Raw genomic sequence first — 14,063 nt, 5'->3', positions numbered from 1 at the left:
AAATAGGAATAATCACAGTCCTGGAAAACAAAACATACTGCAGGAGAAAACAGGTCAGCAACAAATGTGATATGTTAAACTTCAGTTTCTGTACTCCATCCTTATTTAATCATCTGGTTAAGGAGATCTGGTGTTCCCCTCCTAGCTGAATTTTTAATTACAGTTATGAGCACTAGGCTCTATATTGGAGTTTACAGATCTGATGTAAAAGTCTGTGATACCTATAGTGAATAGCACTGTTTATTGTACATGTTTGATAGTGGATATTTGATATTGGTCACAGCATTTGGATGCAATGACAGTGAGCAATACTTTTTACCTTTAAAATAATCGCCCCCCTAAATTACCACCTCATCACAATACAATAATTATTTCAACTGTGACTACTGTTATTATGTGCTAGTGTTGTGTACCATTACCGTAGAGTAATCTTAGTACTGCTTTTTGTTGGTCAAGGCCAGAAGTTAAATAAAGGGAGTCTTGGCATTGTGTGGCAGCGGAAAAACTTGACGTGTCTAATTGCACTGTGTTTTTATAGTGTTGCTCCTATTTTCTTTTGAGGATTTGGTGTAAATGTGAAATTTGCTAATGAAGTGTTACGATTAGTATTCTTGTGGGGGATATTTTTGTATATGATTTGATTACTTGACCTACTAAAGCATACTTGTAACCCAGTGTCATTTTGGCTTAATTGTATAGGTTCTTTTGGTGATTCCAAAGTTAGTCCAGAGAATTATCTGAAATGGCTGAAGGATTACTGTGAAGCCTTTTATTATGGCCTGATGGTAAAAACCCTGGACCCAGTTCCTGTTTCACAGACAGCTTGTGCTTTTCGGGTAAATGAGTACACGCATAATCTCCAGATTCATGCAGGTATGTGGGGAGGGAACCAGCAATGTGAGGCTGGGAACCTTCTTATTGCAAAAGTGCTAGGTTAGCAAAAAACCCAAGCAAACGGTGTTCATTCACAGTAGATATTAGAGGTACAAGAAGAAAACATTTTAACATGATATGGTGCTCAACCTCTGCAGTAATAGGCCCTGTAGTGTCGGCCAAAGACAGATCGGCAACTGCATGTTCCCTGGAAGTAGGTCTGCAGAACAAACGTGGCTGATAAAAGGCCATCCGTGGTTAGGTATCGAGGGAAGAGGTTTGCCTTAGACGTGTGAGCACAGGTCTAAGACTCGGTGAACCAGCGTCCAACTCCCAGCTCTCCGAGCTGACCTGAGTCTTCAGCCTTTATTCATATGAACAAGTTCACTGCTGTTGGAGGGTTTACTTATACAAAGGAAGGCAACCAGATCATAGTTTGAAAAGCAGCTGACCTACTCTGTTATACCCAAATAACATGGGCCTTTTGGTAACCAAACTCCCCATGTCAAAGGAATGGTCAGATAGCCAAACTGTCTTTTGTGGACGCCTGGTTATTTAAAACTAACATGTTTACTCGGTGATTCTAGAGGTCAAAATGATGTTAAACCAAAATGCATTTTATATGCATATGGTTTTGAAAAGCTTCTTGACCCAGAGAATGTGACTTGTGGTGATCTCTGTTGTGTGACTTGGTTCAGTGGGAATTTCCTGACACCTCCGCCCTCCTAAAGGCCTTTCTGCCTCTAACAACTTTTTGCTACTAACAATTTGTAGTAGATTCAAGCATCTATTGTTATTATCAGTCTGACTGCTCTGGTAGAATAAAAACTCACTACCCTGAAGTAACCTAATTCCTTATGGATCCAGTCTTGCAAGCAGAACTCCTTAAATAATTTTATGCGCATGAAAGGCTTGGAGGACTTGACTGCTTTAGCTGCATTAGATCCTCCTGTTCAATAGTGTGGCTTGACTCCTCTGTGCTAGACTTATTGCTGCTTTCCTGTGTGGTGTATAATGCTTTCTCCTGTTTCATACAGGGGATCTTCTGCAATTCCTGAAGAAGAGGAAACCCAGGGATGCTTTCTGTATTGTGGGAATAACCATGATAGATCTTTATCCAAAGGAGTCTTGGAACTTTGTCTTTGGACAAGCTTCTTTGACAGAAGGTATTTCAATTTTACGTTAAGATTATATATGTAATAAGAAAACCTAAAATGACTTCCAAAAGATCAGTTACCAGCACAGTAATAACGCACATCAAATACAAATTTATATGGAAAATATATGGAGAGGTATTCAGTGGAATTGCTATACATTTTATGGGCATGTGTTTTTTTTAAGTGTGTGATACAGTGCTAACTCATTAAGTCAAAGATCAGTATGTTTTAGGCAGTCAAGCAGTGAAAAAATCAGTAGTCTTGATTAAACTGCTGTTAAGACATTATTCATAACCTAAAATACTTATTTTTACTTCTGTGCCAAGTGCTGCTTAGTAAATAAACAGCCCTAAAGGGTTTTGGTTTTTTTCCATAGACTTACCTATGAGTTACAGAAATATCAAAAAACCCCAAGCTTATGTTTTCAAGATAGTTTTCAAGATATGTTTTCAAAATATTTTTTTTCATGACCTACTGATGAAATAAGGCAATTTTTAAGCAAAATAAAGTATGAGAATAAAGGAAGGGTGGAACATGGGACCTCATGCTGCCGTCAGACTTAAGTCCCAGAGCAGTCTTAAATGTGTATATTATTTTTTCTCTCTCCCCCCCACCTTACAAAACACTTCTCTCTAGAGTATTAATCCGTAATATTTTTCTCTAAAACCACTGAATCTGGCTGTAATAGTATATTACATGCATGATTCCTGTTGATTATACTAGCAGTTTAGGCCACAGGAGAAGATTTTCAGATGGACAGTTGTGGTTTTTTCTTTTCTTTTTCCTTTTCACAACATTGCAGGGTGATTAATTCAAATGAGGCATCAAAATTCCACTAGTAATTGCGAACATGAATGTGAGGAAAGGAGCGTGTAAACTGTTTGGCAGACCTGAGTCATCCCAGCCTTTCCTTGGTTAGTATGAATCAGCTGTGCCACATAAATCATTCATGTCCCATTCTCTGTGGAGACTAGGGCAGTGCCATGTCCTTATGTCTTCGTTACTTAAGACCCAGAAGGACAAATACAACCTAGGTATGTTCAGTGCCCCCTAGGTTGTCTTTTAGAGGGATCTGTTCTACCAGAGCCATTCATAGCAGATTGCTCCATCTTGATTTCTGTAGCAGTTTTGATTGAACCTTTCAGCCAAATCAGCACCAAAGGAATATACTGCATTTACTAGTTCCATATCCATGCTCATATTGTAAAATCCCTTTTCACATAATCTATGACCCAGATCTTGAATTCAGATCTTGTAATGCAATTCAGTCATTATAGTCTTACAATTAAGGCAGAAGACCGACAGTCAAGACTTGACATAAGGAAGCATTTCTTCACTGCCTGAGCCCCCAAGGTCTGGAATAGCCTGCCACCGGAGGTGGTTCAAGCACCTACATTGAATGCCTTCAAGAGACATTTAGATACTTATCTTGCTGGGGTCCTGTGACCCCAGCTGACTTTCTGCCCCTGAGAAGTCATCCGAGGTCTTCCGAGGTCCCTTCCAGCCCCAATGTCTATGAAATCTATGAACCTGCTTTGTTTCTGACTTTACCTGTAGCCTTGGGCAAGTTATTTAAACTTTCTGTGCCTTAGTTTATCCCCATATAAAATGTGGACTGTTGTACGTAATAACCTTGGGGAAGTTGTAAATAATGTCTGAAAGGCAAAAGCAAGCTCCTTGAATGAAAAGCACTGTACAAGTTCAATATAGTATTAGCAGTACAAGTCCTATTTGTCTATGCAGAACGTGATGTTTTATGAGATCCCTTTTCTCATGCAAGATTGTATTAGGTAATCAAGTCAATGGCAGTTGTTTAGTTTGGGGATCGGCAATGTTTTTGGTGTGAATGCCAAAAAGCCGTACAACCTTGACTTGGAAGATGTTGACGTGCCAGGGTGGATGGCTGGGGAACCGCGAGGGGCCCGATCCTTGTTGTGCCAGTGCAGCCCTGGCCCCTTCCCTGCCCCTGTCAGCAATGAGCTGGGCTGCGGCTCTGGACCCCAGTGTACCGGTTGCAGCCTCATGGTTGCCTGCTATGAGCAGCCCAGGCTCTGGGCAGGCTCCTGCCGCCTGCCATGGAGCCCCGCCTGCTCGCAGTAGGGCTTGCAGCCTCCCCACCACCTGCTGTGAGCAGCCCAGGCTCTGTGGTTGCAGCTGCACATGCGCCTCTGGGCACAAGGCAGGGAAGGGGTCTCATAGCTGGGCTCTGGGCAGGCCCCTGCTACCTGCCCCTGACCCCCAGGCCACTTCCAGCAGGGCTTGCAGCCTCCCTGTTACAAGCAACTTAGGCTCTGTGGCTGGTGGCACTTGCCCAGAGCTTGGGCTGGCTGCTGCTGAGCAAAGTGTCCTCATGCATCGTGCTCTGGCACGCGTGGTGGGGGTTGCCGCCGACCCCCCATTTTAGATTATAGAAGCAATCCCAACAAAATTGGTGACTTCAAGTAAGCCAGCAAATATCACACGACTACTTCAGATTGTAAGTGAGATTTTACTTTGTGTTGTAAGTATGTTTAAGTTGGGTTTTGAGCAGTCTGGGAAGGTGGCTGTATGGCTTTGTTTTGTTTTATTTTTCAGATCCGTAGCATAAGGGGTGCCAGAGCTCCTTTGGGCAGAAGAGGTCGCTAGTAGCTCATGCAAAATACTTTTTACAGGCTGCTGAGAGCCCTGTGCTTTCCAGGGCAGTAGTCAGTCCACTGTTTAAACAGTGGCCAGCTGGCTCAAAATAGATGAGGGCGGACCTACAGCTCTTCCTCCTTCCTGAGCAATGAATTGAATAGTAAATTAACTGGACGATGTGGAAAGCAAAGGAGTGATTTTCAAACCCAAGATACTGTTTATTCTGAGGTTCGTTTTACTCATAGACCTCAGTATATCTAACACGGCATACACAAAACCAAAAACATCATGGCAAGAGAAATGACCTGCAGGCTTGGTTTATTTTTTTTGTGGAAGCTTGTAACTCCACTGGCCAACATTGTCGATACGTGATTTTTGCATCTCAATATTCATTGAACTACAGTTATGTTATAGAGGGTATATCGTCCAGTTGTTTGAACAAAACCTGATGAATTTTGCTTGAAGCTGGCCATTGTGTTGTCTGGTTACCAGAAGCTCTTTAATTCAAAGGACTGAGATTTAGCAATGAGATGTGTAACTATAAGTGGGTTGTGGCACCTAACATATTTGTACTGGTCCTGAGATACCGGAGTGTAATCATGTCTTTTTTTGATTACCCCACGGCAGCTGCTAAAGTCATGTTAGAATGAATGTCACGTTATTCTTCCTCACTCAAAATAATGTCTGGGTTCTCACAATCTGCTATAGAGAGACAAATGCTTTATGCTGTTGGTAAGCTAGGCATGCTACAAGGACATTGAAACAGTCCTTCACACCTTGTAGTAGTGCTGTTTCAACATTAACAATATAGAAATTTTGGGAGTCTGACCAGAATACGTTTCACTGCACTTATTTTTGTGGCATCTTCTCTAATAGAATAATTTTTTGATTTCTCTCTTCTAAAGGGATGGGGATCTTCAGCTTTGCCAGATATGACAGTGATTTTTATAGTGCAAGCTACAAGGGCAGACTGAAGAGTGGCAAGAAGTATCCTGTAGCAGACTATTCAGTTTTCAGTGGCTATTATACTCCTGCAATTACTAGTTTGCTGCTTCTGAGATCCTGCAAGGTGAGTGCCTGGTGGGCTCTTGTGATTCACTGAAAGCCTTAAAATAACTTAGTTCCTAAGGGCCTAATTCTCCTCCCAGTTATGTAAATTAGGACCAACTAGTGAAGTCACTGGAACTGACCCAGTGAAAATGAAAGCAGAACCTGTCTGTGTCCTCCAGCCCTGCACTTGAGTGGTATTACTATTTATTAGTATTGCTCCTACTACCCTAGTGCTGAGATATCCTTGCTGAAGTCAGATCTTGCCATATTAGGAACTGTACAAGCATGTAAATGGGACTGCCCATGTGCCAAAATGCTTACAGCCTAACTACACAAGCCAGGATAAAGGCAGAAGAAGGGAGGTGGTATAACCCCCATTTGACACCTGGGGAATTGAGCCACAGAGGTATTATGAGTTGCATAGGAAGTCAGTGGCAGTGGTGGGAACTGTATTTAAGCATCTTCATCTTCTTTTGCTTAGAAGTGGTAGCTGTCCAGTACCATGTCTGTGCCCTGCATTGCAAATGAAGCCTTTGTGGATTGAGCCCATTTTGTAGTGGAGGCTGCCAGTGTAGAGGGTGTAGGAAAGAATGGGAAAATACAGATAAAATTAATTGTCCAGGCAAACCTGTGTTTCAGACCTTGACCCATGAGATCGGGCACATCTTTGGACTCCGTCACTGCCAGTGGTTGCAGTGTGTAATGCAGGGTTCAAATCACCTGGAGGAATCAGACCGACGGCCACTGGATCTGTGTCCCATTTGTTTGCGCAAGCTACAGTCTGCTATCCACTTCAACATTGCAGAAAGATATAAGGTACACCAAGAGGTTGGTAATGGAAGTGTTTGTGCTAGGCCTTGGACCAGTGGCTGTCTGGGTCTAACATCCTGCCAGTGTGGAGCGCGTTGGAGCAAATGAAAATCGGCTGCCTGCTGTCGGGTACACCTGGTGACTTGTGCAATACTATATGGCCAGGAACTCCTTACAGAGCGCTGTAGCTGTCAGCCCATGCCCTAGAGCTTGACATTTGAATACCACATAGTCAGCATACATTATGCAGCCCCTGCTAATGCTGCTTTTTTTGCCTTTTAACGATGGTTCTTGCAGGTGTGAATCCCGCAGCCACACACAGTAGGAAGACGTGTTCTCTTGGCTTTGTGCAGTTTAGTGGTAGAAACATTGCTGTGGTGCAATGGCTTATATTTCTGTTCTCTTTCTGCTTTTCTGATCCTCTCCTATGTTACTTACAAGACTAAAAAAATAAAGGATCATATAAGTTCATGTGCAGGAAATTGTGGTCTGAAACTTGCAACAGACTATCAGTGGTGATGCAGAATACTAGCCCTGTGGTTTGTTGGAAGCTAAGTGTTTACTAGTGCTGCTAAGTAGTGGGTAATAGAAGCAGCTATTTACAGAGAATCAGTGCCTTTAAGATGCAAGGCAGAATGCCTTGTTGTGAACACAGTTCACATGTTGAAAGGCTCCTAGCCTGTACAAATGGGGCCCTTGTTGTTCACAATACAAGAAGCAGAATACAGTGAAGAGAGAGAACAGTTTTGGAGTTGGTCATTATTTTAATTTAGTTCTTCTTTGGTGCTTATTTGAAACTAGACCGGTCATTCAACGTGTGCATTTCTTCTAGGCGTTGCTGAGGTGGATGGATGATGGTGGGAGTGGAACGGAAGCTGAATTTGGGCATGCAGCAGAGGTGGGTTTGCCGAAACCAGTGGAAGCATTTAAGGAGTGCCGAGAGTGGGTACTAAAATGTCTGGATGTGCTGCAGAAGTAAAGCACTGGAAAGTAGGTAGCAGCAAAAGGAAATGATCCTTTATTTAACGGATTACTTCCAAGGTGACTACTTCTAAAATCTCTCATTTGATAACGGTCGTCCAGTGTGTTGTAAGCATCTCTTTAAATAAAGCTTCATCCCTGTGACACTTCATTGAAACCATCCTCTCCCAGATGGTAATGATTTCCATGTGACCCTAAAATATTTAGTCTCTGCAATACTTCTATCAGCAAGCAAGATACAGTCTAATCATTATTGCTTTGATATGCAGCAAAACATATTTAACATTTGTAAGTAGACATAGAATATACTTTATAAATGCTTGTGGAGCATTGTGGTGCTTTTTTTTTCATCTAATCCTGTAACACTGTTGAGTCCCTGGTGATAAACATCCAGTGGCCAGAGCCCTAATGGAAAAGTTTTGTTGTTCCTAGAACAACGCAGCAACTGTGGCCTGGTTGTGTTAGTTGTCTGGGCACTGTCAAACATTCAGTGAGAAGATTCCAGTCTGCTAGAAAACCTTACAAGAAAGTTCCTGTCCTACGTTATAGCAGAGATATGCCCACACAGAGCCATTTAGGGTGAGGACCCAAGTCAGTTTTTACTTGATGTTTGCCTAGAAAATCAGGAAAAAGTCCCTAGGCACTTAACTTTAGGGGCAGAGTGAAAAGAGCCTGGATAAAAGAAAAAAAGCTGGAAAGATTTAATTGCTGTGCTGTGTGATGGGTTTAATTTCCCATAGCACGATATTGTTTCTAATTACTGTTACGGAGGCTCAGTTGCGCTTCCGTTTTGCTTTATTTAATCATGTTAGGATCCCTCCTAAGTCTGCGGCTGCTAAATTGACCTGCTCTCATCATCACCCAAAGCAAGGTGATGGGACAGATTTCATGCTGTGCACAATTTTCAGGATTATTTCTGTACTCTTATTTGTGAAGGCGCATTGTTCTCCCTTCCTGGCCCAGACCTGCTGGAAGGAGTTCACTTTTGATTTCAGTTTAGAAATCTGCCATTTCTAAAATGGTGAAAAATATACACCAAGTAACTTTATATGCTTTTAGACCCTTAATCAGACAAAAATATGTTCTAATAACTGTGGTTATAACATGATTATTACCAAAGTGCCATGTTTGTGGGAATGATGTCTGCCAGGTAAATGAAAGAGCACCATTTGTTTCTGATACTGCTTTTGTCCTAAGGCTCTAATTTTGTAATCTAATCAGTGGAGAGATCCCCACTGTTCAGGAGCAAATAATTGCAAGCACTTAGGTGCTACAGGCACTTTTTGTTCACAGGAGAAATCTCTTTGCTGTTAGTCTAGTTACCTGTATAAATAAAGTTATCCGGGTACTTAGGAGTTTGCAGAACTGGACCTTAATTTTGCTGAATCGATAGTTAACAGTAGCTAAACTGTTTTGTTAACAGTAGGTTTTGGTTGCTCCCAAAAAACAAACTCCACAGGGTGTTCAGTACTGCAGCTTCGTGTTTTTACAATTTGAAATGTATTCAATGGAAAAAAAATATTTTGGGATGGAAACGTGGTCCCATTGAACCAAAATATCTGAAGAATTCATTTGGGTCTGGCTTGCATGCTAGATTTCACATGAAAAAGGGATTTGTTGGAATTAAAATATTTTAAAAAATAAATGTTTAATGTATATTTTTAATGTGCATGCTCTGGTTGCTCACGGGCGTTGCCGTCTCTTCAGGTCCATAAGAAAGCTGGTTTGTAATGTTAATGGGGGAATGTGACCGGAGAGACGTGGAATGGAGGGAAAATAGTAGAGAAGTGACACAGTTTCTTCTTCCTCTCTTGCAGCACGCGCAGCCTCTTTCCCTTCAGAGGCAGTTTGTTCAATTCATTGCATTTCTGGGAAAGGGAAGGGAATGAGTAAAAATGCATGAGTGCAAGTGAGTGAAGGGAAACCTTGCCAGGGTGAAGCAGCTTGTGCATTGGTGACTGTGTGTAGGAAATTTGCTGATGCCAGTCTTCGTAGCGTACTATTTATATAGCCTTATGTAGTCAGTATTTTCAGGCAGAGGTGGCTTGGGAGATAAGATGCCTTAAACACACATGGGAATGTACTTCCTCACAGAAGGGATGTGCTTGGAAAACAGCAAACACTGTGCTTTTGAAGGACTCTCCAGATGTGTGAGAAGCAATATTTGTTTGGTACGGTCTTTAGGCATGGGCTACACAAACATCCTCTCCAGAGGTGTAAGACTTTGCAGGTCTGCTGGAGGTGCAGAGGGAAGGATTTCTTCAGAGCTCATGTGTGGGCAGGAGGTTTTGGGACTTGCCTTTTGGGGCTCTCGGAAGCTGCAACAAACACTGCTCCTTTTTGGCATGGCTGCTTGTACCCACGTGAATCCTGAGGCTGGCACGCTGCCTTAGCAGGCGAGTTGTTCTGTCCTGCAATAGCACAGGCTGTGAAAGACCATGTGGTCACAAACCTCTGCTCCATCCATTCGTGTGCAACAAGCTTGTGGGAGGAGCTGGGCCTCGCTCTCACTCGCACACACTCGTCTCACCGTACGGCAGGGAGGATTAAAACATGGCAGGCAGCAGGCAGCTCGATGCACCGTGAGTGCACCCACCTTTATTTTGACTGCATGGTGTGTTTGGTCTTAGGCTGTGCAATAGCATGACAGCTTGATTTACCACGTTTGCAATAATGGAGTTCACTTGCATGAGCTAGCCGTGAACATTTTCGTCCTTTGTTTCTGAAAGTTGTGTGTGATCGTCTGAGGCCCTGTATGGCTTACGGAGTCTGATAAAGTAAATGCAGGGGCAGGTCGGAACTACAGGCTTGGTTGCAGCAGATAAACTAATGACAAAATGTTTGTAGGATGCATATGCATGAGAGAAACACAAATCCACGTGTGTGGGGCAGTTGTGGGGATCTAGTTTACTGGTATATGTATAACTTAGATCCTGCTTGATCTGACCAGGTTGCCCCTTTGTGGGGAGAAGCCAGTGGGGAGTAGCTTAGCAGTCAGGCACAAAACCCACGTAGCTCTCAAGAGGTAGGCGCAGCTCTTGTACCATCCTGGCCACCCCTCTGTTAAGCAGCGGATGGCATGCCGATCAGTATGTATTGCCAAGTCCTAGTGCTGCAGTGCAGGGCAGATACCAGCCCGGGCAGCGTCTTACCGCTTTGCAGAGGAGCAGTAAAATACGCCCTCCTCTGCCTTCTCCCTACGACTTCCTGAGCCTGCCTGCCCTGCACTGCCAAGATGACGGGAGCTCCATGTGAGACTTGCATTGCTTCTCCCTCCACCTTGGCGCACAGCTGGGGATGGTGAGGGCAGGACTTGGTTTTGTGGCTCATCTGAATAGGGGGCATTTCCAAAAAAGGTGAGTGTAAAGCATGATAACTGTCAGTACCCGTCCTTGAGGACACTGGTGCTGGAGTGTCTGTGTTCCCACCTGAGGAGGTGGAATAACTATTGCACAGGCTCTGCGGGGTGATTTCTCCATCTAGGCAAACACGCCCTTACTGTAACCCTTTGGCTTCTGGCCAGCTGCTGATGCAGTGCAGGACGTCACAAAATATTGCATGACCAGCACAGGAAAAGAACCTAGTGACAGGAGCGTCCCAGGGGAAGGATTCCCAGTGGCAATTCCTACCTACCAGACTCTGCTACCTCTTGACTTCCCATGAGAGAGCTTTCTCTTTTTTTTGAAAAACGGTTGAAGCCGGAGAGGATGGTAGTGCTGAAAACTCTGGGAGTCCAGAGATCAGCTGATGTCCCATGGAAAAGCTTCCTCTAAATGCATAGTAAGAAGAAATTTTCCATTTGATAACACGATCTCCAGTCGGTGTCAGCCATGACCAAAGGAGATGGCAGAGAGAGCAGGAAGGCCCCCGTGCTATGTGCAAGCACCCTAAGGCCCAAGTCCTGCCTGTAGCTTTCACAATGACTTCAAAGGGAGCTGTATCTGAGTAAGGTGAATGGGATTCGGCTTCATACCAAAAGTCAAACCTCAGGGAAAAGTCAGGAGAGATGCTTGTGTAGGCTAGTCCCAGAATATTGCCTGTGAGAGTCCTAAGGGAGGCTATGCTAGAGGGTTGCAGCTTTTACTGCTCCCCAGGCTGAGCTCACTGGACACGCCAGGCTGCATAGAGCCCTCCGTGCTGTACCCAAAGCTCCCTTTTGTGCCAACTTCTCTCTACAATTTTAGGAATTGACTGCATTTCCAGCTCCCCCATCTCCATCTGCCAGTGCCTGTATAGGTATCCCTCTCTCTCCCTGCCAAGGGTCCCGTGTACCCCCTGCCCGAGCTCCACATGCCTTCCATTTCCCTCTTTTCTATGCCATTGTCCTCACTGCCAGGGGATGTGTGCCTCTCTGTTCCCTGCTTTCCCCAATGGCTCATTTGCTATTACCAGGGGTCCCATCCCCTCTTACCCCTTAAATTGGCAGCTCCGCCATATTCTCCTGCCCTGCCAGGCATTCTCTGTGTCCTTGCTCCACTGACCTCCCCGTTCTTCTTTCTTTTCCTTCTGTCTGAAAGGTAGGTCATCCGAGGAAGCAGCATTTTCAGTGATGTTGGGACCAGGTGCAGACCTGAGATAGGGGTGCCATGCTGAAGCTCCCGTCAGCTGGTCGTTCACTTTATCAGCTCTTACGGAGGTGGCCAAAGCTATTGAGTGTGCTAACCAGATGCAAGAGGCTCCACTTGTCCTCAGTGTACCCATTGCAGGTTTTCCCATATCAGCGTTCTGCCCGTTGCTATCTAGAAAGTGTTAAGAAATTAAGGCATTTCTCTATGTGTAATGCAATTAAACTATACTCTGCATGTGTGGGTAGCCAACTCTGTGGGTTGCTAGTGTGGAACCAGGGCCCCCGGCCATCCTCATCCACTTTTTCTTGGCTAGGAGAGCTGCAATACAGGAAATGCAGCTAGTTATGTAAGTTGAAAGATAACAGAACAAGGAGCCAGTGGTCTCAAGTTGCAGCAAAGGAAGTTTAGGTTAGATGTTAGGAAGAATATTCTCACTAGGAGGGCAGTAAAACACTGGAACAAGTTACCCAGGGAGGTGGTGGTAGCATCATCCCCGGAGGTTTTTAAGACCTGGCTAGACGAAGCCTCGTCTGGGATGATGTAGTTGGGGCTGGTCCTGCTCTGAGCAGGGGGTTGGACTAGATGTGACCTCCTGAGCTCCCTTCCCACCCTCATCTTCTGTGATCTATGTTTCTATGAAATCAGAAGGATCTTAGTCCTGGAGCCATTTTGGGACCTAGTAAAACCTGGCTCTAAGCGCGGTACAAAAAAGGAACCAACAACCTTAATGATGAGAAGTGAAACATTGATTTCCTTTACAGCGTTTCAAAGGCTTTGTTTTGATGACCTTGGGCGGGCAAGAATATGTTTAAAAATATAAAAGGCAGGTGCTCCTCTGCACTGTTCACTTTGGGGGAGGAGCAGCAGAGGGGCAAGAAAATGACTGCTGAAGCTGTGTATGGGGAATTGTGGGGGAAGCACAGACTCGCATCCATCCTCAAAGTGGTTTTGTGTCTGGTGGAACTGCAGCTAGCAGCAGCAGTTGGGCAGGGTGCAATGATGAAGGGCAGTGGTGTCAGCTGAGTTTTGATGGAGGTAAAAGTAAAGAAAATCATCCTCTTTGGATCTGTCCTCTGGAGATGCATGTGTAATAAACCTGGTGTTTATGGCTGTGGCTTCTGTGACAAAACCGATGATTTAGAATAACCTGGACTGTCACTCAGTTTTGCTCATTATCATGACTTGTTACAAATGCAACTTGCTAGCTCCAGTGTTGGACTTCATATCTGATTTTATTAAAGCTGACTTAAGGAAATTTGAGAAGCAATTTTCTGAGAGCACGTGCTAAATATTTGTTTGACCTGGCAGCCAAACTCTTTAAATACTGTGTTTAGGTCGTGAATAAAGCAGCAAAACAGGAGGGGAATTTCTTTTGCCATAGCAATCCTAGAGGGCACTCAAAAACAATAGTAGTTTCAATGCTTTTGGATGCAGGTGGGTGTTCAAATTGACAGCATCCAAGTTCTGTGAATCTTCCCTGTGCCTCCTATGGGCATAGCACACTAGAGGGAACTCTTCCCCACTTTATCCAGTAGTGGAAGCTTCCCAAACCCAGATGTCTTCAGTTTCTGCACTGAAACTACAGATGAGCCATGATTTGCCCTAAGTGATTATTACAGGCAAAACCTTATGAAAAGAATAGAATGCACTTGTTAATGCAGCATTTCAGTAAAAACTAAGGGCACTATCTTGTGGTGCTGTAAAAGAAATGATTAGTTACTCTGTAAAATAAGGGATGGATGATTGAGATGTGGCATCCTTTAGCTGTGCTGCAAGCTGTCACAGATCAATGTCTTTCCTCCCAGATTTTTCCCATGTAGGTTATTACTATACTTTGTTGTTTTTTTTTCCTCTCTTAATGAACAAGCTAAAATTAAGTAAGAATTGTCTTAAGTTCCTATGTCGGTAAATTTTCAAAGGGGAAAAATTAGCTTTGGATTTTCTTTTCAGATGAGAGAAATAATGCCTGGAAGCTCTTCTTTCCAGTCTCTGCAAGCCAAAAAAAAAA

At 43.8% G+C, this 14,063-nt stretch overlaps 1 protein-coding gene across 2 annotated transcripts in view; it reads left to right on the top strand.

Annotated features, from left to right (window-relative positions):
• The window catches only part of AMZ2 (archaelysin family metallopeptidase 2), a 48,078-nt gene that overhangs the window by 2,075 nt on the left and 31,940 nt on the right, over positions 1 to 14,063 (top strand). Inside the window, exons 3-7 of one of the 2 annotated variants that reach the window (XM_019516446.1) lie at positions 700 to 873; positions 1,911 to 2,039; positions 5,552 to 5,715; positions 6,336 to 6,512; positions 7,339 to 7,404. In XM_019516446.1, the coding sequence (XP_019371991.1) occupies positions 700 to 873; positions 1,911 to 2,039; positions 5,552 to 5,715; positions 6,336 to 6,512; positions 7,339 to 7,404 (710 nt within the window). Of the gene's footprint in view, positions 1 to 699; positions 874 to 1,910; positions 2,040 to 5,551; positions 5,716 to 6,335; positions 6,513 to 7,338; positions 9,133 to 14,063 lie in introns of those variants that run through there. The other variant, XM_019516439.1, reaches the window with a different exon arrangement.

This window comes from Gavialis gangeticus, unplaced genomic scaffold, assembly GCF_001723915.1.
Source record: "Gavialis gangeticus isolate Ggan-Ray unplaced genomic scaffold, GavGan_comp1, whole genome shotgun sequence".
In the NCBI taxonomy this organism is placed as follows: domain Eukaryota; kingdom Metazoa; phylum Chordata; order Crocodylia; family Gavialidae; genus Gavialis; species Gavialis gangeticus.
Note: the sequence above shows the minus strand (reverse complement) of the source record. Positions and strands in the feature narration are given on the sequence as shown.